The 27629-nt window shown below is 42.4% G+C and overlaps 1 protein-coding gene across 3 annotated transcripts in view; it reads right to left on the bottom strand.

The window, feature by feature from the left end:
* Window positions 1–27629, bottom strand: part of taf2 (TAF2 RNA polymerase II, TATA box binding protein (TBP)-associated factor) — a 181704-nt gene that overhangs the window by 106416 nt on the left and 47659 nt on the right. For all 3 annotated transcript variants that reach the window (XM_060921386.1, XM_060921387.1, XM_060921388.1), the window contains 8 exons: window positions 25910–26009; window positions 25748–25833; window positions 25149–25284; window positions 21856–22010; window positions 21438–21552; window positions 19155–19264; window positions 18843–18908; window positions 17668–17920 (listed from right to left, as the gene is read on the bottom strand). In XM_060921386.1, the coding sequence (XP_060777369.1) occupies window positions 17668–17920; window positions 18843–18908; window positions 19155–19264; window positions 21438–21552; window positions 21856–22010; window positions 25149–25284; window positions 25748–25833; window positions 25910–26009 (1021 nt within the window). The remainder of the gene's footprint in view (window positions 1–17667; window positions 17921–18842; window positions 18909–19154; window positions 19265–21437; window positions 21553–21855; window positions 22011–25148; window positions 25285–25747; window positions 25834–25909; window positions 26010–27629) is intronic.

Raw genomic sequence — 27629 nt, 5'->3', positions numbered from 1 at the left:
GCGATTAAAAAAAAGGTTACCTGTAAAATATGTGGAAACAAATTGGCCTATCAATCAACAACTTCAAACTTGAGGGCCCACTTGAAGACATTGCACGCGGGAGCGCTAGAAGGTGAGAGGGGGCTGCGAGAGGGGTCTGTGATACGCCGGCAGGTGAAGATAGACACTCTAATTCCTAATATTAACTCTAATATTTTTCATTTCCTCATCAGAAGTCAGTCATTTTTGCGAGATTGGACAGAGTCTGACTTTATTAAGTACAACATAGGCCTACAATAAATGAAGTGTAATGTAACTGCTGATGTGATTAAATGCAATATAAAATGTGACTTTTTCTTCTGAAAATATCGGTGTTTGTTTTTTTTCTGCAGATATTTGGTTGGTTTTTGTACACCTGATGTTATAAGAAATGAAATTACTAACGTAGACTATGCGACACTGCGCAGTAATGCTTTCATGCGCTGTTATTTTTGTCAACTTTGGATAGTTGCTAAAAAAATTAAAAAAAAATTATTAGCTTACTTGCGCAAGTAGCCTATAGGCCTAAATTAATTTAGCCTACACATGGTGGAATTTACATACCATGAAGTTCATAAGTTAACGAAGTGAGCACGTAAAACTAATCTGTGATCTTATAACATATCGTGTCCGTGTTGGTTTGAATTGTGAATCAGAGACGCGAGCAGGAAGCAGTGACATGACAGCTGACACCGGTCTCATTCAAAACAAACATTCTCAAAAGCCAACACGAATGGGCTCGGAACGGCAGTGTTATAAACTCACAGATTAGGTGTAGGCCTAGCAGTACCTGCTCATTTTGTAAACGTTCCCCTTTGATTGTCAGTGAGGCTACAGTTTAGAGGCTTTCATCAGTACAAGCAACCAGGAAACCGAAGGAACAGCGTTTCACACAAAAAAGGCAATGGACAAACGACGAAGTTTGTGGATTATGTAACGTTAAAAGTGTCAGCCAGTATAATGCCAATTACTACGACACTGCACGTTTCATTAGTAGTGGTTGTAAAAACACGCCTGAATATTTCATATTTCCTGCACGTAATCTTATTGACATTGACTGAACACTGCCCCCTGGTGGACTGAATATCATATTTAATTTTGATGCCGAGGTGTTCGTGAGGCATTTAAGAATAATATAATAAAAGTTCGAATACTATTCGAATGTCTAGATTAATTTCCAAACGAACTTCGAATATGATTTTTGGGCCAAGGTCAAAGCCCTACAATATAATGGCCCTTTTCCACTACCCTTTTTCAGCTCACTTCAGCCCGACACGGCTCGCGTTTCGACTACCAAAAAACAGCACGACTCAGCTCGCTTCAGCCCTGCTTAGCCCCTAAAACTCGCACCGTTTTGGAGTGGGGCTGAAGCAAGCCAAACCGTGCCGAGTGAGGCTGGGGGCGTGAGCAGACACTCCCCTGTGCACTGATTGGTGAGGAGGAGTGTCCTCACATGCCCACACACGCCCCGCGAGCACGCTGGGATCTGTAAACACCGTAAACCCGGAAGAAGAAGAATTACGAATTACGAGAATTTCTGAAGCCTTATGCGCCTCGCCTCATCTATATGCTCTTGCCAGTATCTGTTGGCGTTGTTGGTGACAACAAGCCACAGAACCAAGACCAGCAACACTAACGACTCCATGTCCTCCATGTTTATTGTTTACTATCCGGGTCGTGAGACTACCGCTTAAAAGCTCACTGATGTCACTGTTTGCGCTGCTTAACGACATCACGTGACGTCCACCCACTTTCGCTAACTCCACCCAATGTGTCCACCCACTTCCAGCCAGCACGGTTCAGCGTGGTTATAGTCGAAATGCAACTCCAACAGCCCCGCTCAGCTCGACTCAGCCCGACTCAGCACGGCACGGCTCAGCCGCGTTTGTAGTGGAAAAGCGGCATAAGTGACCCTATAGTTAACAATATAACTGTATCAGATCAGCAATTAGGAATGTTTTATTCCCCTTAGAGAAATTGAATTACTTTCATTAATCTCCACATCAAAAGCCTCAACTTGTGTACTAGATCCCTTACCTACACGTCTATTCAAACAGATAATACCTGAAGTAATTGAGCTGCTTCTAAAAATAATAAATTCTTCTCTTAGGATTGGCTATGTACCCAAATCCTTTAAACTAGCAGTTATCAAACCCCTGATTAAAAAAAAGACCTCGATCTCTGACACCTGGAGGGGCGTGATTGGGAGGAACGGCCTCCCCGATCTGAACCCGAGTGGTGTTTTGTTATTGGACATCTGTGCTAGTCACGGTTTGTCCATAACGAACACCATGTTCGAGCATAGGGGTGTCCATAAGTGCATGTGGCACCAGGACACCTTAGGTCGGAGGTCGATGATTGACTTTGTTGTCGTTTCATCGGATCTCTGGCCCTATGTCTTGGACACTCGGGTGAAGAGAGGGGCTGAGCGGTCAACTGATCACCACCTGGTGGTGAGTTGGATCCGCTGGCGGAGGAGGAAGCCGGACAGACCTGGCAGGCCCAAACGTATGGTGAGGGTCTCCTGGGAATGTCTGGCCGAGCACTCTGTCGGGGAGGTCTTTAAAGGAACAGTCCACCGTATTTCCATAATGAAATATGCTCTTATCTGAATTGAGACGAGCTGCTCCGTACCTATCCGAGCTTTGCGCGACCTCCCAATCAGTCAGACGCAGTCAGACGCGCTGTCACTCCTGTTAGCAATGCGATGTTGCAGAGGCGTGTCAGCCAAGACAGCCCCACAACATCCAGAGACTTGAGATACTCGGGGCGGATCTCATCCACCCTCGGTGCCCTGCCACCAAGGAGCTTGCTAACCACCTCAGTGACTTTGGCTTGGGTAATGGACGAGTCCACCTCTGAGTCATCAGCCTCCGCTTCCTCAATGGAAGATGTGACAGTGGGATTGAGGAGATCCTCGAAGTATTCCTTCCACTGCCCGACGATATCCCCAGTCGAGGTCAACAGCTCCCCACCCGCACTGTAAACAGTGTTGGCAGAGTACTGCTTCCCCCTCCTGAGCTCAGATTGATATCTGAGCTCAGATTGATATCTGAGCTCAGATTAATATCTGAGCTCAGATATCAATGCGCTGCCGAAGCGCGCAGAAGGTGTTAGTACGCCTGTCATTATAGTGCGGACTTTCCATAGCATAGAAAATCGCTACGTTTCAATTTGTGTAACTGAACTTTTTCATGTCACTGGTCATATAAACCTATGTAAACAGGAAAAACGTGGAAGAGTTTGGTCGCATCTAACTACAGCCCCAAAAAATACCGTTGGCCATGCTGAGCCTAGCTACATTGCTAACAGGAGTGACAGCGCGTCTGACTGCGTCTGACTGATTGGGAGGTCGCGCAAAGCTCGGATAGGTACGGAGCAGCTCGTCTCAATTCAGATAAGAGCATATTTCATTATGGAAATACAGTGGACTGTTCCTTTAACTCCCACCTCCGGGAGAGCTTCTCCCAGCTTCAGAGGGAAGCGGAGGACATTGAGTCTGAGTGGACCATGTTCTCTGCCTCCATTGTCGACGCGGTTGTTCGGAGCTGTGGGCGCAAGATCTCCGGTGCCTGTCGTGGTGGCAATCCCCGAACCCAGTGGTGGACACCGGAAGTAAGGGATGCCATCAAGCTGAAGGAGTCCTATCGGGCCATGTTGGCCTCCGGGACTCCTGAGGCAGCTGATGGGTATCAGCAGGACAGGCGTGCCGCAGCTCAGGCAGTTGCGGAGGCAAAAACTCGGAACTGGGAGGAGTTCGGTGAGGCCATGGAGGAGGACTATCGGTCGGCCTCGAAGAAATTCTGGCAAGCCGTCCGGCGCCTCAGGAGGGGGAAGCAGTACTCTGCCAACACTGTTTACAGTGCGGGTGGGGAGCTGTTGACCTCGACTGGGGATATCGTCGGGCAGTGGAAGGAATACTTCGAGGATCTCCTCAATCCCACTGTCACATCTTCCATTGAGGAAGCGGAGGCTGATGACTCAGAGGTGGACTCGTCCATTACCCAAGCCAAAGTCACTGAGGTGGTTAGCAAGCTCCTTGGTGGCAGGGCACCGAGGGTGGATGAGATCCGCCCCGAGTATCTCAAGTCTCTGGATGTTGTGGGGCTGTCTTGGCTGACACGCCTCTGCAACATCGCGTGGCGGTCGGGGACAGTGCCTCTGGAGTGGCAGACTGGGGTGGTGGTCCCTCTTTTTAAGAAAGGGGACCGGAGAGTGTGCTCCAATTATAGGAGAAATCACACTTCTCAGCCTCCCAGGGAAGGTTTACTCCAGGGTACTGGAGAGGAGAATTCGGCCAGTAGTCGAACCTCGGATCCAGGAGGAACAATGCGGTTTTCGTCCTGGTCGCGGAACACTGGACCAGCTCTATACCCTTCATAGGGTGCTCGAGGGTTCATGGGAGTTTGCCCAACCAGTCCACATGCGCTTTGTGGATTTGGAGAAGGCTTTCGACTGTGTCCCTCGTGGTATTCTGTGGGGGGTGCTTCAGGAGTATGGGGTTCGGGGCTCTTTGCTAAGGGTTGTCCGGTCCCTGTACGAATGGAGCAGGAGTCTGGTTCGCATTGCCGGCAGCAAGTCAGACCTGTTCCCAGTGCATGTTGGACTCCAGCAGGACTGCCCTTTGTCACCGGTTCAGTTCATAATCTTTATGGACAGAATTTCTAGGCACAGCCAGGGGCCGGAAGGAATCCTGTTTGGGAACCACAGGATTTCATCTCTGCTTTTCGCAGATGATGTCCTGTTGGCTTCTTCAAACCAGGACCTTCAGCATGCACTGGGGCGGTTTGCAGTCGAGTGTGAAGCGGCTGGGGTGAGAATCAGCACCTCCAAGTCAGAGGCCATGGTTCTCGACCGGAAAAGGGTGGCTTGCCCTCTCCAGGTTGGTGGAGAAGTCGTGCCTCAAGTGGAGGAGTTTAAGTATCTCAGGATCTTGTTCACGAGTGAGAGAAGGATAGAGCGTGAGATCGACAGGTGGATCGGTGCGGCCTCCGCAGTGATGCGGTCGCTTTACCGGTCCGTTGTAGTGAAGAAGGAGCTGAGCCAAAAGGCGAAGCTCTCAATTTACCGGTCGATCTACATTCCGACTCTCACCTATGGTCATGAGCTTTGGGTAATGACCGAAAGAACAAGATCGCGGATACAAGCGGCCGAAATGAGTTTCCTTCGCAGGGTGGCTGGGCGCTCCCTTAGAGATAGGGTGAGAAGCACAGTCACTCGGGAGGAGCTTGGAGTCGAGCCGCTGCTCCTCCACATCGAGAGGAATCAGCTGAGGTGACTCGGGCATCTCTTTCGGATGCCTCCTGGACGTCTCCCTGGGGAGGTCTTCCAGGCATGTCCCCCCAGGAGGAGGCCCCGGGGAAGACCCAGGACACGCTGGAGGGACTATGCCTCTCGGCTGGCCTGGGAACGTCTCGGTGTTCTTCCCGAGGAGTTGGCCGAGGTGTCTGGGGAAAGGGAAGTTTGGGCTTCCATGCTCAGACTGCTGCCTCCGTGACCCGGCCCCGGATAAGCGGAAGACGACGAGACGAGACCTCGATCCCTGTCAGCTGTCCAATTATCGGCCAATATCAAACCTCCCCTTTGTCTCAAAGATCCTTGAAAAAGCTGTGGCACAGCAGTTATGCTTATATTTACATAGGAATAACATCCATGGAATGTATCAGTCAGGATTTAGACCTTTTAAACATAGCACAGAGACAGCTCTGGTTAAAGTAGTAAACGACCTACTGTTAGCGTCTCATCAGGGCTGTGTCTCGCTGCTTGTGTTGCTTGACCTTAGTGCAGCATTTGATACCATTGATCATTCCATTCTTCTGGATAGACTAGAAAATGTTGTGGGAGTTAAGGGAATGGCCCTCTCCTGACTCAGGTCTTATTTAACTGATCGCTATCAGTGTGTTGATGTAAATGGTGATTTTTCTAGACATACTGAGGTAAAGTTTGGTGTTCCACAAGGTTCTGTCTTGGGTCCGCTGCTTTTTTCTTTATATACACTACCGTTCAAAAGTTTGGGGTCACCCAGACAATTTTGTGTTTTCCATTAAAAGTCACACTTTTATTTACCACCATAAGTTGTAAAATGAATAGAAAATATAGTCAAGACATTTTTCTGGCCATTTTGAGCATTTAATCGACCCCACAAATGTGATGCTCCAGAAACTCAATCTGCTCAAAGGAAGGTCAGTTTTATAGCTTCTCTAAAGAGCTAAACTATTTTCAGCTGTGCTAACATGATTGTACAAGGGTTTTCTAATCATCCATTAGCCTTCTGACTACAGAACAATATAGCGCCCCCCTCCCAGTGTTGCCAGATACTGCTGACGTTTTCCAGACCAAAATATGTTCAAAACCCACCAAAATGCACTTAAAACCGCCCAATCTGGCAACACTTCCCCCTCGCCATATTTCTCACAAGATGGGCCCACTTGATGCAGCAGTTGCGCTAAGATGGCAAAGAAGCCGACAGTTCGGGCTTTCCTCTCCTCGTGGAGCAAAGAATATGGGTTCGTTTCTCAGAGGGACCGTGCTGTGTGCACGTTGTGTTTTGAAAAAGTGTTGTGTGTCGAACATCCAGTGTTAAATGTCATTTCGGGGTAAAGCACGAAAAGAATTTCAAAGATCAGGCAGATAGGGACGAATCAATCTCATGCGCAGTGTGCAGATATAGAAAGCAAGCCCACACTTTAAAAGTCTTTGCCTCAGCTAAAAACAATGCCACTGAAGCTAGCTATATAATTTCTCACTGCATAGCTAAACATGGAAAGCCATTCACAGACGGTGAATACATTAAGGAGGCCTTTCTCTCCGGCTCGGATAGTCTTTTTGAGGGGCTGCCAAATAAAGAGACAACAAAATCAAGAATAAAAGACATGCCCGTATCAGCCAGAACTGTTGAGCGACGAATTGGTGAAATGGCAGAAAACGTAAGGGTGCAGCAAACAACTGGCATAAAAGATGCAGCGGTATTTAGCATTGCGCTTGACGAAAGCGTAGATGTGAATGATGTGGCACGTTTGGCAGTGATGGCAAGATATTGTGATGTGACTGTGAGAGAGGAGCTCTGCTGTTTAAAGCCAATGAATCCTGCTGGGCATCTTTACCCGAAAAGTTCAACTGTCTTCGCAATATTGCACTGGCTTTATTGTCAGTGTTCGGATCAACATATCTGTGTGAACAGATATTTTCGCACATGAAGAATGTACTTTGCCCCTCCCGAAGTCGTCTGACAACCGGCCATTCGGAAGCATGCGTCCAACTCAAAGTGGCCAATTACCATCCCCACATCTCGGAGCTAAGTAAGGGGAACCAGGGCCAGGGATCACATTGACTGATAGGCAAAACATTTATTTTGTAACAAGGCTACTTCAAATTTGCAGTTTATTGTTAAGCCACTTTATGTAGGCTACTTGTCAATGTTCTCTGACACTCATTTTTTTTTCTGTAGTTTTATTATTCATAAGTTCCATTTCCATTAGGCTGCTACGTTTTTATTGTGAATAACTTGGGCCTGTTACCTACTGAAAGATTTTGGATGTTATTTTGTGAATTTGTATAAGCTGCTTGCAATGTTGTTATCCAATGTGTGTGTGGGGGTGTGTTCTGAAACCTTGTGTGTGAGGTTAATGGCATAAAACAAGTGCAATGGTGTTTTACATTTGCTCAATGCATTAAATATCCATATCCATCTAAAATGTGTGGTGTCTAATTACACATAGTTAACAACAACTATTTGAATGGCACACTAACTAACAAGAAAATTTCTAATTGGCACTACATGGCAATGGCAAAAAGGTTGCCGACCCCTGGTATAGAGTGTATTTCTGATTAGTTTAAAGTGATCTTCATTGAAAAGAACAGTGCTTTTCTTTCAAAAATAAGGAAATTTCAAAGTGACCCCAAACTTTTGAACGGTAGTGTATTGCCACTTTTCCACTACCAACGTGGCTGAGTTGGGCTGAGTCGAGCTGAGTGGGGCTGTTGGAGTTGCATTTCGACTACAACCGCACTGAACCGTGCTGGCTGGAAGTGGGTGGACACATTGGGTGGAGTTAGCGAAAGTGGGTGGACGTCACGTGATGTCGTTAGGCGGCGCAAACAGTGACATCAGTGACCTTTTAAGCGGTAGTCTCATGACCCGGAGAGTAAACAATAAACATGGAGTCGTTAGTGTTGCTGGTCTTGGTGCTGTGGCTTGTCACCGACAACGCCAACAGATACTGGCAAGAGCGTATAGATGAGGCGAGGCGCATAAGGCTTCAGAAATTCTCGTAATTCGTAATTCTTCTCCTTCTGGGTTTAGGGTGTTTACAGATCCCAGCGTGCTCGCGGGGCGTGTGTGGGCATGTGAGGACACTCCTCCTCACCAATCAGTGCACAGGGGAGTGTCTCTTCAAGCCCCTAGCCCCACTCGGCTCGGCTCGCTTCAGCCCTACTCCAAAACTGTGCGAGTTTTGGGTGCTGGGTAGGGCTGAAGCGAGCTGAGTCGTGCTTCTCTGAGGTAGTCGAAACGCGAGCCGTGTCAGGCTGAAGTGAGCTGAAAAAGGGTAGTGGAAAAGGGCCATATGGGTGTGGGTGATATTATTCATAAACATTGTATTAGTTTCCACTGTTATGCTGATGGCACAGTTGTACGTTTCTGCAAAACCTGATGAGAGACACCAGCTTAATAGAATTCAGGAATGTGTAAAGGACATTAGACACTGGATGCTCATTAACTTCCTTCTGCTTAACTCTGGCAAGACTGAAGGACCACATGCAGCTAGAAGTAAGTTTTCTGATTACACAGTAACTCTGGATGGCCTTTGTTTCTTCACGTGCAGCAGTAAAAGACCTCGGAGTGATTATTGACCCCAGTCTTTCATTCGTAACTCACATTGATGACATTACCCGGATAGCTTTCTTTCATCTCAGAAATATTGCTAAGAAATTTAATGGCACTACATGATGCAAAAAAAATAGTTCATGCTTTCGTTACCTCCAGGTTGGATTATTGTAATGCCTTACTGTCTAGATGTTCCAATAAGTGCCTAAACAAGCTCCAGTTAGTTCAAAATGCAGCAGCAAGAGTCCTTACTAGAACTAGAAAATATGACCACATCACGCCTGTCTTATCCACACTGCACTGGCTCCCAATCAAATCTCGTATTGATTATAAAATACTACTATTGACCTTTAAAACACTGAATGGTCTCGCACCACAGTACCTGAGTGAACTTCTGGTCCTCTATGACCTACCACGCCTACTTAGATCAAAAGGTGCAGGCTCTCTGTTGGTACCTCGTATAGTGAAGGCTACATCAGGGGGCAGAGCCTTTTCTTACAAAGCCCCACAACTATGGAACAGCCTTCCAAGTAGTGTTTGGGAATCAGACACAGTCTCAGCATTTAAGTCTAGGCTGAAAACATATCTATTTAGCCTTTCGTTAAGGTGCTTATGAGGTAAAGGTGTAGATCTAGAGGGTCATCAGACAGTGTTTTGGTAAACTGGGATGTATGGATGCTGTCAGTCCCTACTCGCTTGCTCACTCGAGTTTTTGATGGTGTAGTGGCTGGCTGCTTTATGTCCCAGGGCTCCCTCATACCCGTGTTACCTTCTGGCTCTTCCCTTTTAGTTATGCTGTCATAGTTAGTTGCCGGAGTCCCTGCTTGTACTCAGTGCAATATGTATACTGTTATTCAGGTGACATTGGGCATACCTAACAACCTGTGTTTTCTCCCTCTTCCCCTCCACCCCAAAATCTGTCCCTCTGGGTTACATGTCAGTCCTGGGATCGAGATGCTGACCTCCTCTGCTACTCAGACCTACCCGATCCATCCTGGTGCCTTGTGTCTGGTTGGAGTCTCATCGCATCGCTCCTGTGGAGGACGGCCCCATGTGGACAGTTGAAAGTCACATTTGGAGGACGTTCTGGACACCTACAGTAATGCTTTTATGACTGAGGACTATAGTTGACTTGCTAACTTTAGGACTGCAGTTGTCATGAACAGTTTAGCACTCAAATTTCCATCAGTGAAGAGTTTATAACATCAACGAAACTGTCTTCATGTTAAAACTGTTAATATTATAGTCAGGCTGTCTGTTGTTGCCCAAATGAGGATGGGTTCCCTTTTGAGTCTGGTTCCTCTCGAGGTTTCTTCCTCATGTCGTCTGAAGGAGTTTTTCCTTGCCACCGTCGCTGCAGGCTTGCTCATTGGGGATACATTAGGGATAAAATTAGCTCATGTTTTAAGTCGTTCAAATTTTGTAAAGCTGCTTTGCGACAATGTTTATTGTTAAAAGCGCTATACAAATAAACTTGACTTATCAATAGTCCACTTACTAAATGGTCATTAAAACTGTTAGTGCATATATTGTCTATGAGGGTGGCTCCGTGTGAGGTGATTCTGCTGGGTCTAGTAATTTTTGGGAATAAGGCCATACTGTACATTGTGTTGATAAAATTGCCTGTGATTTTGTGTTATTTGGATTGAGCAGGTCAATATTGAAGTCTCCGCATATGAAGACTGTTTTGTGACTCACTTTTGAAAACATTTCCTCTATCCAGTTATTGAAGGGCTCAATACTAGAATCTGGAGCTGTATATATACACACAGCTAACAATTACATTGTTTCTCTCTGCAAATTTCAACTGTTATGCATTCCAGTATGTTGTCAATTACGGTTGATATACTTTCCATCACATTGAATTTCAAGTCCCTATCCACAAAAATATGGCCACTCCCCCTCCACTCTTGTTTTGTCTATTTATGTAGTTGAATTCATAGCCCTCCAGCTCAAAGTCCGTGCCTTTGATGTTATGTATCCAAGTTTCAGATATTGCTATGATGCTGAACGGATGCAAAAACTGATGCACTGTAGATATTCCTTGATGACATTGAAATTTGCATACATGCTTCTGCTATTGAAGTGGATAATTGAGAGTTTGCCATCTGCTTTAACCCATTGACGCCTGAAATGCCTGCAAAAAAAGGTCTGCAAATGCCTAAGCCAGTTTTTAGAAAAGGTCCCCATCTGCCTGAGGGTTTTCTGAAATAAAAATAATTAATTGAAAACGCCTATGAAAAATTCAATATCTCAGCCTCTGAAGCACATACTCTAAAGACATGAAATAAGTTGCATTTAAAAGATAAAATTCTCTGCTTTTATTGGATCATGCTCATTCAGCATTAACACTAACACATTTGTTAACACATAGATGAGTCTTGAAACGAGCTGTTGTCTTGAAACTGACTTCATGTTAAAACTGTTAATGTTATAGTCATGTTGTCTGTTGTTGCCCAAATGAGGATGGGTTCCTTTTAGAGTCTGGTTCCTCTCGAGGTTTCTTCCTCATGTTGTCTGAGGGAGTTTTTCCTTGCCACCGTCACCACAGGCTTGCTCATTGGGGATAGATTGGGGATAAAATTAGCTCATGTTTTAAGTAGTTCAAATTTTGTAAAGTTGCTTTGCGACAATGTTTATTGTTAAAAGCGCTATACAAATAAACTTGACCTGACTATCTTATCTTAATACTGACATAGCACTCTCGGACCAGATCCACACATGCTTCCTGGTAAGCATGGGCCTGTTCGTGGGGATCAACATCAGCATGTCAGGTGGAGCTTCACTGACTAGCTAGCTTAACGTTAAACCACCATGATGGCACAGCATGCGTTCATTTTGTGAATTTATATTTCTGTCTTTGGTAATGGCATTAGGCTTTGTGAGCGTTGTGGCAATAATACAACGATTCATTGACAGAAAATGTACTTTTAATACTTAAGTATTTTTAAAAGCAAGTACTTCAGTACTTTAACTTAAGTAAAAATTTGACTGGACAACTTTCACTTGTATCGGACAGGTTCTCAAAGATAGTTATCCATGCAGGAGCTAATGATATACGCTTTTGTCAGTCTGAGGTTACTAAGAGTAACTTTGTAGAGGTGTTTAAATTAGCGAAGGCGATGTCCAATGCTGTAGTATGCTCTGGCCCCATCCCAATGCAGCATGGCGATGTAGCTTACAACAGGTTATGGTCGCTGAACTGGTGGTTGTCCAGGTGGTGCGCTGAAAATGTGGGCTTTATAGATAATTGGACTAATTTTGAGGGCACTGCTGGCCTGTTAGGGTAGGACAGTATCCATCCCACTCAGGAAGGTGCTGCTCTCATTTCTTGCAGCGTAGCTCAGTCTCAGAACAGGCCTAGTTAACTTATGACACTGGCCAAGGAGCAAACGAACAGCTAAACCGACTGTCTGCTAGCTGCACAGAGTCGTCACTCAGGGTCCACTACATCGAGACTGTCTGTTCCCCGAGCTCAACAAAAAAGTAGAAATATTCAGAGAATTTGTTCCAGTAACCTAATCAATATAAAATTAGATCATACTGACTGTACAGCCGCTGCCAGCACCTTTGATCTAAAGGTGGGGCTATTAAATATTAGATCGCTTACATCTAAAGTGCTAATGGTTAATGAACTTACTGATCAGGAGTTTAAATGTACTGTGTTTAACAGAAACATGGATTAAGCCAAATGAATATATTGCATTAAATGAAACTAGTCCTCCTGGATACAGTTATATACACCAGCCTCGTCTAACTGGCAGAGGAGGAGGCGCTGCAGTGATTAATAATGATTATCTAGGCATAACACAGAAACCTGGTTATAAATTCAATACGTTTGAAGTATATTATTAGTATTATTATTAGTATATTATACTAATATAATTTATGTAACTTCAAAAAATAAGTCTACCAAGTCTTATTATTTACACACCCCTGGGGCCATATTCTGAGTTTCTTTCTGAATTTGCGGCTTTCATCTCAGACCTCCTTAGACAAAGCTTTAGTTGTTGGAGATTGTAATATTCACTTCGATGACCCTCTGAAAACAGTGTGTGTGTTCATTTTAGGTTCAGTAGGGGTTAATCAGAATGTCATAGGACCTACCCACAATGATGGTCACACTCCTGACCCAATACTAAAATTCAGGTTAAATATAGAAAATATAGTCACACTTCCACAGTCTGAAGTTACCTCAGATCATTATCTCATCTTATTCAAAATATGTCTGAGCAATAATATATGCACCTCACCACACTACTGTATTAAATGTACATTCACGTCAACTACTGCAGAGTTTTATAAATAATCTCCCAGTTATCAACTCTGATTGGATTACCATCAGCCCCCACAGAACTTGATCAGGCAACTGAATGCTTAGTGTCAACGTTCCGCTATACTTTAGATAATGTACCTCAATGTAAAAGAAAAATGATTAGAAAGAAAAAAATTAGCACCCTGATATAACGATTACACTCGCACTTTAAAACACACCCTTCGAAAATTAGAACGTAAATGGTGACAAATAAAATTAGTAGTGTTCAAATTAGTATGGAAGGAGAGCTTTCTGAAGTAGAGAAAAGCTTAGTGATGCTAGATCAATGCATCTCTCCACCCTAAGAGAGAATAACAAAAATAATCCTAGATTCCTATTGAATACTGTACCAAAATTAACTAGGAAAAAGACCACTATAGACACATGCATACCTGCAATATGTAGTAGCAACGACTTCATGGATTTTTTTTTCAATGACAAAATTGAAAATATCCAACAAAAAAATTCAAACTACTAATTTAAGGCCAGACGATTTCAGTAACCCTGTAGTGAACAATATTACTATCAGATTAGCAATTAGAATGTTTTACTCCCCTTAGAGAAATTGAACTAATTTAATTAATCTCCACATCAAAATCTTCATCTTGTGTACTAGATCCTTTACCTACACGACTCTTCAAACAGATAATACCAGAAGCAATTGAACCACTTCAAAAAAAAAAAAAAAAAATCAATTTTTCCCTGAGAATTGGTTATCCTTTATTGGCTAATCCTTTAAACTAGCAGTCATCAAATCCCTGCTTAAAGAAACCTGACCTTGGCCCCTGTCAGCTACCCAATTATAGGCCAATATCAAACCTCCCCTTTATCTCCAAGATCCTTGAAAAAGCTGTGACACAGCAGTTATGCTCATATTTACATAGGAATAACATCCATGAAATGTATCAGTCAGGATTTAGACCTCATCATAGCACAGAAACAGCACTGATTAAAGTAGTAAACAACCTACTGTTGGCATCTGATCAGGGCTATGTCTCCCTGCTTTGTCTTGCTTGACCTTAATGCAGCCTTTGACACCACTGATCATTCCATTCTCTTGGATAGACTAGAAAATGTTGTGGAAATTATGGGAACAGCCCTGTCCTGGCTCAGCTCTTATTTAACTGATCTCTATCAGTTTGTGGATGTAAATGGTGATTTTTCAAAACATACTGAGGTAAAGTTTGGTGTACCACAAGGTTCTGTCTTGGGTCCACTGCTTTTTTCTTTATATATGTTACCTCTGGGTGATATTATTCATAAGCATAGTATTAGTTTCCACGGTTATACTGATGACACACAGTTATATGTTTCTGCAAAACCTGATGAGAGACACCAGCTTAATAGAATTCAGGAATGTGTAAAGGACATTAGACACTGGATGCTTATTAACTTCCTTCTGCTTAACTCTGACAAGACTGAAGTACTTGTACTAGGACCACATGCAATTAGAAGTAAGTTTTCTGATTACACAATAACTCTGGATGGCTTTCTGTTTCTTCACGTGCAGCAGTAAAAGACCTTGGTGTGATCATTGACTCCAGTCTTTCGTTTGAAACTCATAACAATAACATTACCCGGATAACTTTCTTTCATCTCAGAAATATTGCTAAGATAAGAAATATAATGTTACTACATGACGCAGAAAAACTAGTTCATGCTTTGTTACCTCGAGGTTGGATTACTGTAATGCCTTACTGTCTGGATAAGTGCATAAACAAGCTCCAGTTAGTTCAAAATGCAGCAGCAAGAGTCCTTACTAGAACTCGAAGATATGACCACATCACCCCTGTCTTATGCACACTGTATTGGCTCCCAATCAAATTTCATATTAATTATAAAATACTACTATTGACCTTTAAAGCACTGAATGGTCTTGCACCGCAGCACTTGAGCGAACTTCTGGTCCTTTATGATCTGCCACGCCTCCTTAGATAAAAATGTCCAGGCTATCTGCTGGTACCTCATAGTGAAGGCTACATCAGCGGGCAGAGCCTTTTCTTACAAAGCTTCAGAGTTTTGGAACAGCCTTCCAAGTAGTGTTCGGGACTTAGACACAGTCTCAGTGTTTAAGTCTAGGCTGAAAACATATCTTTTTAGTCAAGCTTTTTATTAATAGTTTTTAATTAGGTAAAGGAGTAGATCTGGAGGGTCCTCAGGCATAGCGTGTTTTGGTAAACTGGGATGTATAGATGCTGTCGCTGTCTCACTCTCTCACACACACACACACACACACACACACACACACACACACACACACACACACACAGGTTTGTTGATTGTGTAGTGGCTGTCTGCTTTATGTCCCAGGGTGCCCTCATGCCTGTGTTACCTTCTGGCTCTCCCCTTTTAGTTATGCTGTCATAGTTAGTTTTGCCAGAGTCCCTGCTTGCACTTGCAAAATGTATACTGTTCTTACTCTTTAGGACTACGTTCAGACTGCACCCTGAAACGACCCATATCCGATTTTTTGCCCATATGCGACCTGTATCCGATTTGTTATTGACAATCTGAATGACACAGATCCGATTTTTTCACATGCAACCCAGGCCGCTTGGATATGTGGTCCTAAATCCAATTCATATCTGATATTTTCACATGCGACTGCAGTCTGACCGGACAGGTCGCATTCATGCGACCTACACATCATCAACAAGAGACAAACGTCACTATTCTGCGTTGGCTAATCCCGCCTCTTTGGTGGAAAACAACAACAATGACATAATGCGCTACATGAACAGGTGCACACACAGTCTCTCTCGCACTCCGTCATATGCGCGATGCAGACATTAATGTTTCGCGTGCGTGCTCTTGCTCACTTGCTCTAGATTCCGGGAGATATTCTCCAATTTGCGGGCATCAGGGAGCCGCTATCAATATGCGGGAGACTCCCGGAACTTCCGGGAGACTTGGGATGTCTGCACTAGACAGTGTTTATGTAGAGAGCATGCGCACTTCAATCAATCAAATCAATCAATCAATCTTTCAACGGAGGTTGCTGCCACGGCCCCACTCACTCACACACACCCTCTCTCTCACGCAGAGACACTCTCATTCACACACACACACACCCTCTCACACAGAGACACTCTCACGCACTCACTCACACAGCACACGATGTGCTTATTACGTGTCAATTTGCGCATGCAGGACACTTTTGGGTCGTTTTCCGTTCATATTGGAGATTGCATACAAGTCTCATATAATTGGTAATGTGAATGGCCTAACAAAAAAATCGGATTTCACAACAAATCGGATATGGGTCGTTTCAGGTTGCAGTCTGAACGTAGTGTAGGTTACATTGGGCAGACCTACGGTAACAACCTGTGTTTTCTCTCCCCCCGTCTGTCCCTCTCCGAGTTACATGTCAATCCTGAGACACCAGTCTCCTCAGACTTGCCTGATCCATCCTGATGCCCTACGTCTGGCTTGAGTCTCATCTCATTGCTTCTGTGGCCCCATACAGACAGTCGAAAGTTGCACTTGGAAGATGGTTCTGGACACTTACAGTAATACATTTCTGTCTGAGAACAGTTGACCTGCTAACTTTGAACTGTAGTTGTCATGAACAGTTTTGCACTCAAGTTTCCATCAATGAACAGTTTATAACTTCAACAAAACAGACTGCATGTTAAAACTATAATGATTTTCCTGGTTTCATTAGTTATACTTTGTGACTATATAGGACACAGTTATAGAAGTGAGTTATTTATAAATCACACTATCTGTTATCATCCAAATGAGGATGGGTTCCCTTTTGAGTCTGGTTCCTCTCGAGGTTTCTTCCTCATGTCGTCTAAGGGAGTTTTTTCTTGCTACCATTGCCACAGGCTTGCTCATTGGGGATAAATTAGGGATAAAATTAGCTCACATTTAAAGCCTTTAATTTTCTGTAAAGCTGCTTTGCGACAATGTCTGTTGTTAAAAGCGCTATACAAATAAACATGACTGGAGAAAACCCACACAGAAATGGTAAGAATGTGCACAGAAACAGTCACCTGAGCTCAGGACCAAACAGGGGACCTGTGAGGTGGCAATGTTATCGGTTATGAGGCTTATGTCACCTTGTTTCAGGTGTTATCAATATGAATAAATTAGCATGGTCTTTGTCAGTACTGATAGCAATATGACCCGTAAATAGCATAGCAATTCAATGTAAAATCAGACATTTAACATCAAATTAAGAATTTTTGAATAAGGATATGTTGAATAAATCATTATTGTAATAAATAGAGGGGTGAGTAGGGTATGAGGGGGAAGTCATGGCCAAATGGTTAAAGAAGCAGCTTAGGGACCAAAAGGTCACTGGTTCGATTCCCTGAAGTGCCCTCGCTCCCCAGGCTGCTCTGGGTATGTTGTATGTCGCTCTGGATAAGAGCGCCTGCTAAAACGCCAGTAATGTAATGTAATGAGGGTTGTGGAATGAAGGCATGTTTTCTGATGGCTGCTCAGAACATGACACCTTGTTGTACTTTGTACCTCAGGAGGAAGCCTGCTGATTAAATCTTACCTTGGCAAGGCAGAAGCAAGCCTGCATGCGCACTTTGTAGAAGCACTGCTCATGCTCAAGGATGTCGGTGAGGGCGAGGCGGGAAGCAGCTGTGGGGAATTTCTCCAGTGCTACAATTGCCTCCTCTTGTGCCACCACATCTCGCTCATAGCGCAGCTGGTACTGCCACATGAAGTCAGCCTGCGCCAACTCCACCTTCCGAAGCACTGCCATGTCTGGGTCAATCCGGATCCACAGCAGGGGCGAGTCAGCACTGAACGCATCAGATACACACACCATCGCATTATTATTATATCATCAAAATAATAGGAATATCATTATATTGCATCTATTATGAAAAACTCACCCTTTCTCAGGCTTATGTACAAACAAGTAATAGAAGGTTATAGCCTCCAGTTTAGCATTGTGCAAGATGAAACTAAATGATATGACTGTACTATGATTAAACACATCAATGCTGGTGTTAATAATTGACAAAATTACCATTTTTATAAAAATTATTTTATGGGTTGAACATGGGTCAACATGCCATCATATGATTATAATCATCATGAAGCTTGCAAGACTGATGCCGACAGAATTGACTATTTGGTACTTCATGTCATGTCACAAAATTTTACTTAAAACAAACAATAAGCAATTATTGGACAAGGTCAAACAAAACATCGTGATTTGTTAGTGGCGAGCAAGGAATTACTTGGCGATGCTGAAGGTAGAGGCAAATAATTGCTTGCAAGACACTAACAAATCACGAGATTTTGTGAAAATCAAGTTCAATAACTGTTTTCTCATTCAAATTTTTTTGAAATACTGATTATAAAGTTGACGTGATGAGTTTTTTAATGTTTTCACTTTTTTTAAACGTTAAATTAAAATAGCCAACTTACTGTCTGTCAATTTCAGGAAGCGAGCCATGTTGATAAAAGTGTGAAGTAACTGTGCATGAGCAGATGATTATTTGTAGGCAGTTATTTGCAGTTCACTCAGCCAATCAAAACGGTGTAAAAATAATTTGAATGAGAAAAAAAAAAATCTAAATCTGAAATCCCACTCATTGAGAGTGAGTCTGTGAAAAACAGAGTTCATTTTCAAACATATGCTTGATTGAACAAATGAAAGTTTGTCATTACATTTTTGTCAAGTAGTCTAAGGTAGCAGAAATGTAAAAGTCTTACTCCATTGCAGACAAGTCCATGTCAACCTCTTCTCCATTCATCAAAGGGATTTTCTTCTTCTTGTTCCTTAAAAAAAAACACGGAAACATTTTTAGGGGGAAAAAACACACAAAATCACTATCCATCTCTTTTGCTCTCTTAAATCTTTAATTTAAATTTTTGATTTTGACACTGACCAGAACAAAAGATCATGAGTATGTGCTGCAGTTATGGCTTAAGTGTTTACAAGTTATGTTGAGCTTTCACTTGAGATTTAAAGACATGAGAATTTTAAGAAAGCATCTCGTGGAGCCGCTGTTGTGAAAGATGTACCTCCTGCTTTTGGAATGACAGGGGATGTCATGCTTGAGGCTGTTCTCTTCAATCTGCAGCGTGTGGTTGAAGGATCCATCCAGCTCCTGAACAGTCACTTTTATGGGGCCCTGCACAAATTTATCCCAATAAATATATTTAAATATTTAAAAAAAAATGTACTCTACTAAAATGCTGTCAATTTTCTGATGGAGGTAAAAGACCACCCATGGCTCTATCTGGTTCTCATTAAATCAACCCCTCAATCCCAATAAATATCTGATAAATGGAAAAAACTCAGTACAGAAAGTCTTTCTAAGCCTACCAATATGTAATATGATGCTTTTAAAAGAACTTTTATTAGTCAGTGTATCCTTTATGATTTAAAATGCAAGATATTATACCCTCACAACTTACAAGATATTTCACTTTAAAACTTCATATTAAAACATACCCAGGCACATACAAATACAGTACCAGTCAAAAATTTGGACACACCTTCTAATTCAATGTTTTTTCTCTTTATTTTTATTAATTAAAAGACATTTCATGTCTTAAAGTAATGATGGACTGTCGTTTCTCTTTATTTAGTTGAGCAGTTCTTGACATATGTCCATCTAATCCATATAATATGGATTACAACAGTTGTGGAATAGGGCTTGTGGCAGCGGGGGCGTGGTCAAGCATCGGTCTGTGAATGGAGGTCAGAGTCAGGGAAGGTAAGTGGCGGAATCACTGCACCTGATGGGAATTAACCTGTGTTTGTGTGTCTTCCCCAGTGACCGCGCCCTATAAGTGGAGAGGGAGAGCGGAGGGAGGGAGTTTCTCCCCAACCTGGATTCTTGTGTGCGTGCATGTGTGTAGTTTAAAGCTGAAAGCTAAATAAAGAGTCTTTTGAGAACTCAGTTCTGGCCTGCCGTGCTTCTGTGCTCCACCCACCTAGAACACTTGTTACAGGGCTATTTACTGTATTTTTATTATTTACTATTTGATCTCAAACACGTTAAGAAGGCAAGAAATTGCTCTAATTAACTTTTGATGAAGCACACCTGTTAACTGAAAAAGCATTCCAGAAGACTACCTCATGAAGCTGGTTAAGATAATGCCAAAAGTGTGCAAAGTGTAAAGGTAAATGCTGGCTTCTTTGAAGAATCTAAAATATCAAACGTTTTGTTTTAACACTTTGTTTACCACAAAATTCCTTATATGTTCCATATGTTATATGTTCCATATGTTATTTCATAGTTTTGATGTCTTCAGTATGGTTCTACAATGTAGAAAATGGTCAAAATACAGAAAAACCTATGAAGGAGTGGAGTAGAGTAGGTATGTCCAAACTTTTGACTGGAACTGTACATCCGACAAACTTAGCATCAGTCCTGTTTACACTGGAAGGTTCAGGTAAATTAAACAGAACACATGTAAACAATGTTGGTAGTATTTTATACCAGTATTATCTTACACCAACTACAGTAAATGCCTTCTGCTGTGCTGAAAACACTCTCATATGCCAGAACATGTATACACTGTGAAACCAGTGGGTTCAGCATAGCAATCCCTTTTTTAAACATTTATTTTAATACTTTTTATTCTAACTGACCAATTATCCAACATTTACAATTTGCCACATAAAGAGGAGGGAACTTTTTTTTAAAAAACAGCTCCTTTCTTCTGCAGGAGCTATAAACGATATCAGGACGAAGGTGGCTGGCTAAAGCCACCTTAGACTGAGCCAGATTACAAGCCGCCAATCAGCTAAAGACACAGTCATTGTTTCATAGTATAAAATACTTTGGAATTGTTTGTGGGGTTGACATCACTCAGTTCTTCCCACTCAAACCCATCACTGTGGTCTTTGTGATGTTATTTTGGTTCTATTAGAATTTCCTGGTCTTAGATTTTTTTTTTGCCACTAATAACAGAAACCTTTTTATAGCTCTGTGACTAAGATTAACTGCAGTTACTGTGTACTGTATAATGCTTGGCTAGACATAGGATTTAGATATGTCCCCCTCCTTTTTCAGTACATAGAGCAAAAAAATTAGTTTTCATCTGTTCCATTTTGCCCTTTTTGTTTTCCAGCCATTTTTTGTAATTTAAGTAACAGATTACATTGCTTCTGGGGTTTTTTTTTCCTTCCTGTTTGTTTTTCTGTCAATATATTACACTTTAAACCTTTGCTGGACCAGTTCCATTCAATGAACTTGAGTAGGAAATATCATTTTGACCCATTATCTCTGGAATTCTCTAAGAATTCTTGCACATATGCACATAACTGCAGCTCTTACATGCACTTGGACTTACCACATATTTCTGAGTGCCGGAAGACATGTAATCTTGACGGATCTCCAGTTCCAGCACATTTCTTTTCCTATTGAAAGCAAAGCTACCAAAGAACTTAACCGCCCCACTCTGATCTCTGAAAACAAAGAGCTCAGGAAGCAACATAATGAGGAAAGAGGACAGAATCCCTGTAACAATTCAATGTATTATTAAAAAAAAAAAAAAGATGCATAAATACTGTTATTGCGTATCTGTCCTATACTGTGTTTATATGCCCATACTTATTATAATAATAATAATAATAATTAAAAAAAAGCACCGACACAAACATCTGATACCATGTAACGATGTATTAACATGAGTGAAATGCTTACACGGCAGAGTTCTAAACAGTCTACCAAATTCTCCCAAAACTATACTAGTGCCATGGAAAGGATACACCCATTGCTTGATCAAGGGCCCAATGTCCTTCCCTGACACATTGGAAATGGACTTGAGAAACCCAGAGGTGGACAAAAGCATCTGACTCCACATATGCGACTGGTACTTCTGAGATGAAGCCGTGCTGGCCAGGCTCAGCAACTTGTTGAACACCTGAGGAATAAAGTTGTAAGCTTTTATATATAAAATCAAGCTTGATGAGTGAGTGAATGCAGAAAGCAGATGTTGAACCATGAGGAAGATGGGCTACAACAGCAGAAGAGTACGATGTTGAGTTTCACTCCTGTCAGCCAAGAACAGGAATGAGAGGCAACAGTGGCCCAGATTCACCAAAATTGGAAAGGTGAATACTGGAAAAATGTATTTCCCAGTTTGTTTGTTTTTTTGCTGTTATAGCCCATTCACATTCAGTGCTGTGCATTCTGAGAGAGCATTTCTATTAGAGTTTACTGTAGCCTATCTGTCAGCTTGAGCCAATCTGGCCATTCACCTCTGACCTCTCACTTCAACAAAAAACTTCACCCACAGAACTACTGATCAATGGATGATTTTTATATAATTGGTTCTCTCACTGCATGGAAATGTGTCAAGATTTTCATTTATGGTCATCTCAAATACACCAGAGATGCAGTAGAGATTATGAGAAAAGCACTGTAGCAATTCAATTTGGTTTTATTTGTATAGCATTTTAACAGATATCACAAAGCAGTTTTACAGAAATTCAGATGTAGATATACACTCACCAGCCGCTTTACTAGGAACACCCATACACCTGCTGTTTTATGCAGTTATCTAGTCAGCCAATCCCTTGACAGCAGCACAATGCATAAAATCATGCAGACACAAATCAAGAGCTTCAGTTAATGTTCACTTCAAACATCAGAATGGGAAAAATCGAGATCTCTGTGACTTTCACTGTGTTGGTGTTGGTGCCAGATGGACTGGTTTGAGGAATTCAGAAACTGCTAATCTCCTGGGGTTTTCACACAAAACAGTCTCTAGAGCAGGGGTGGCCAACCAGTTGGAGACCAAGAGCCACATTTTTTACTGTATTACCGCAAAGAGCCACATCATACACATGGGCACACGAACATCACCCATCCCTTCCTCTCTCTCTCTCTCTCTCACACACACACACACACACACACACACCTCTGCTCAGCCAGATTAATAGTAAATGTCACACACCAACATATTTACTCCTACAGTACTAAGACCACAGGCTGAGGCCAGTCATTTTTAACAATGAACATTGTGTGCACTTACTATGCATGCTGCTTAGTGGGACTCATGGCATTACCAAAAAAAAAAGCCACACCATACACATGACCACACATGAACATCGCCCCCCCGCTCTCTCTCTCTCTCCCTCACAGACACACACGCACCTCTGCTCAGCCAGATTAATAGTAAATGTCACACGCCAACATGAGAGAAATTTACTCCTTCAGTCAGTACTAATACAACAGGCCAGTCATTTACAGCAATCAATATTGTGTGCACTTACTATGCATGTTGCTTAGTGGGACTTCTGACATTCCTTGCCTTGAACAATCCTCTTCAAATCTGGCTTGTATTCCGTCGTTGCCACTCGAAGCAGTTCTTTCACATGGGTTTCAGTCAGAACAGAACGATGCTTTGACTTCACATGTTTCATGGTAGAGAACACAGACTCACAGACGTATGTTGACCCAAACATTGACAGTATCTTAAGCGCAGCCCGTTTCACAGTCGGGTATTTTTCCAATGGCACACTTTTCCAAAACTCAATGGTGCCTTCCCTCAAAACAGGTTTCAGTTGGTCTTCCTCACGAAGATCGATCATCTCCAACTCAGCCGCAGCCTCATCTGTGACTAGCGGGGCTTTCAAACAGTCCATCTCCGCATTGAATGGGTCGACGAGGAACGTAACCTGTGGCCTTTTCAGTTGTATATCACGGAACCGGGTTACAAAGCTTTCGTGCAGGTTTTCAATTAGTGTTGCATATCTGGCTCCTTGCTTATTCAGGGAGGCGGGAAGCTTTGAAATGAGCTAATGACGACTGACATATAAGGCAGAATGGCTTGCCATTACGTTCAACAAAAAAGTATAAACTCTCCCACTCTGTTAAAAACGTCCTATGTTCGTCTTCATATTTTCGTTTTGCTGTGCATTTTTTCATTGCCATTTTGAGAGGCTACTTGACACAAGATACACCTTGGCCAAAAACTTAGCGATTATCTCACGCACATGCGCATTTGACATGACCTGAAAATACCGTAATATACCCAAGCAAAGCGAAGATGCATTTGACGAAAATACCATACTGAACTCAAGCAAAGCGCACACGCACATAAAAAAAACCCCACAAACACAAACTTCGATATGAACGCAAGAGCCGCATGACACCGGGCAAAGAGCCGCATGCGGCTCGCGAGCCGCGGGTTGGCCACCCAAGTTCTAGAGTTTACACAGAATGGTGTGAAAAACAAAAAACAGAGTGAGTGACAGTTCTGTGGGTGGAAACATCTTGTTGATAAGAGAGAGGTCAGAGTAAAATGGCCAGGCCTGAGTTTCCCCAAAAGCATCACAGCACAAAGATCATTGTTAAATGGTTGCGTGAGCAGCACAATGAACGCTCCCTCTCCTAGTTAAGATGCTCTTAGAGTTAACAGGCTTTTGGGAAACCCTCCCCAGATTGGTTCAAGCTACCAGGAAGGATATAGTAAGTCAGTCACATAATCATACTTTACAACCGTGGTGAGCAGAAAAACATCTCAGCATGCAACAGCAGAAGGCCACATTGGGTTCCACCCCTGCCAGCCAAGAACAGGAAACTTAGAATCAAGAACAAGTTCCTATTATAGTGACCAGTGAGCGTACATTTAGATCCCTAAAGAATAAAATGGAGGTGACTGTGGCAAGAAAAAAAAATCCCTGAGACAACATGAAAATTAAATCTTTAGAAGAACCAGCCATAAAAGGGAACACTTCCTCTCCTGGGTGACACCAGAGGGTGTGATGATGGGTTATTACGCTTCTACAACTCTATGAAGTGTGCTGAAAGGATGTTCAGTATAAGCATATTGTGAATGAGTCATGGATTAAACATAGGACAGTTTTTATGATTACAGCAACAGTTTTTAGATCAAACCTGTGTTATCAATGTGAGATGATACACTGAAGGGTAAGTCCGGGGAAAATCTTTACGATATCCATGTGGGCCCATCCATGGTACTAGTACTAATGTGCAGCACTTAAATTCAATAACGAGAACTTACACAGTGTGCAAGTATGGAGAGTTTTCTTACCTGCAGCATGAATTCCATACTGATGCGGTTCTCAATCAGCCTCATGACAAGATGTGCCTTGCACTGGAACATTTTGTAGTACTCCCAGGAGAGTGTGTGGGGGTGTTTGATGGAGAAATGCAAGTGCGGAGTCGGGCTGGAACAAACATACAGTATGTATTTTATATTTCACATTTTCCCCTCATTCTGTTATTCTGGATCTGTGGAGTCATTGACAGCTGCAGCATGAACAAATAGAGGCCTCATCTCATTATCTCTAGCCGCTTTATCCTGTTCTACAGGGTCGCAGGCAACCTGGAGCCTAATAGAGGTCAATATAAATTTACATACATTTCTGGAACGCACATCAGCAAGATGATTTATGAATGATGCATTAACAGAGCAGCCAGCAGGATAATGGACAGGAAAAAAACTGTACAAAATAATATAAAAATTCAAAACTGGGGCTGGTTGTACACATGAATAGTTAATGGAGATATGCTAATTTCACCACAAAGTCACAGCAAAAATATGGACTGCATTATGTCTGTTTAGTGGTGTGCTTGTGTGATCTGGTAGTGGCAGTTAATGAATGAAGTTTGCACACAAAATAATGGCACCTGTCTTTTTCTTTTCCTCCGGCAAAAGTGGGGTGCAGCAGGACGCCTCCTGTTTTCAGCTCGTATTCCACAATCTTGTCCAGCTCCTGTCCGAAAAAATTTCAGTGAATTCCAGAGAAACATTTCAGGTTAATCTTCAAAAACCTCTTATCCCATCCTGACCTCCCTGATCCAGTGGCGATACTCATTGACTCCAAAAGTCTTCTTTAAGTAGAGGCCAAAGATGTAGCCAGAGATGCCCTTCAATACCCATTCATCGGACCTGCAAGTCAAAGAGATGCTTTTAAACTTGTATTATATTAAAATTTGGCACAGTAATAACAAATACATACACAACTACAGTTTTAAAAGATGGCTAGCTAAAAGAATATCAAACAGCAGCTAGCTCTTACGTGGCAGCCATGACCTGGAGGTTTGGCTACCCTTGGGCCCAAAGGGTTGTTGGTTCAATTCCCAGGACCGACAGGAAAAACGTGAGGGGAGTCGAGTGAATGAACAGCACTTTACCCTCCCTCTGTATCATGGCTGAAGTGCCCTTGAGCAAGGCACCTAACCCCCAATTAGCATAGCTGCCCACTGCCCTGGGTATGTGTGCGTGCACTCATTACTGACTTGTGTGCATGCGTGTGTTCACTGCTTCAGATGGGTTAAATGCAGAGGAGGAATTTCGCTGTGCTTGAGTACATGTGACAAAAGGCTCTCTCTTTATGATATCCACAATATCATATATGTGATAACTTGGTATGCTAGATAAGAATAAGTACACAAATATCTAACAGCAGTTTTGGCAGAAAGACTCATGACCCTGCTATATTATATTTAGCCCTGTTTCATGTGTTCCACAACACTGCATGACTACATGACCAGGAAAATATCCAAAGCAACACAAACTGCAAGACAGTTATAACATTTCACAACATGATATATTTACAGTGAATATTAAAAAGACAAATATTAAAGTTGTTCCTTATTGCTGTCCTGGAATATGAGAACATTATTGCAGAATTTTAAACCAGCTACAAGCATTAAAGGAAATTGAAGCCTATAGAAAAAACAATCCTCATGCGCAAAAAAAAAAAAAAAAGGTGGAAATGTGGATAAACAACACACCTTAGTAATGGTCCATTAGCTAAATATATATATATATATATATATATATATATATATATATATATATATACACATTTTTTTTTTTTTTTTTTGGGGGGGGGTTAAGGGCAGGTAAGAGTGCTGGACATATTGTGAAGGTTGCACTATTCAGCAAATCCCTCCACTAATATTTCGTGGTCCACAGAAAAATAAGTAGGAGCCAAAAACGGTCCTGAAACTATGGCACAAGAACTAAAAATCAGCCCTGATCCCTTGAATGGAATCACACTTTAAAGAGGATAAAAGTTCCTATTGCTACCATAGGTTTGAACGGGAGAGGAGTAAAAAGTTAGTAAAAAGGGTAAAAAAAAAAAAAAAAATCCTCTCTTTGGTGAAGTCGCTTCAATTCACTTGGGGGGGGGGGGGGGGGGGGGGGGGACCCCAACCTTTAATTGAAATAAATTTATTCAGAGAATAACAATTCCCTCACCAAGAAATAATTTTCAACAAAAAACACATGTGCCAGTATTATTGGCAACCCTGGAAATTATAGTGAATACCGAAGCATGTTTCCCATTTAAATGTCACAGTATTTTTAAGTTGATTGGGGTGTGTAGGAACTTTCAAGCTGTAATCCATGACCTCCTGAGTGACTGGGGTGATCGACACCAAATTCCCTTAGGCATCCATCAACATGGGAAAGATAAGAGAACGCACAAACCAAATGAGGGGAAAGTGTGTTCACCTTCATAAGTTAGGGAATGGTTACAAAAAAAAAAAAAAAAGGCTACTC

The sequence above is a fragment of the Neoarius graeffei genome, chromosome 5 (genome assembly GCF_027579695.1).
Source record: "Neoarius graeffei isolate fNeoGra1 chromosome 5, fNeoGra1.pri, whole genome shotgun sequence".
NCBI lineage: Eukaryota > Metazoa > Chordata > Actinopteri > Siluriformes > Ariidae > Neoarius > Neoarius graeffei.
Note: the sequence above shows the minus strand (reverse complement) of the source record. Positions and strands in the feature narration are given on the sequence as shown.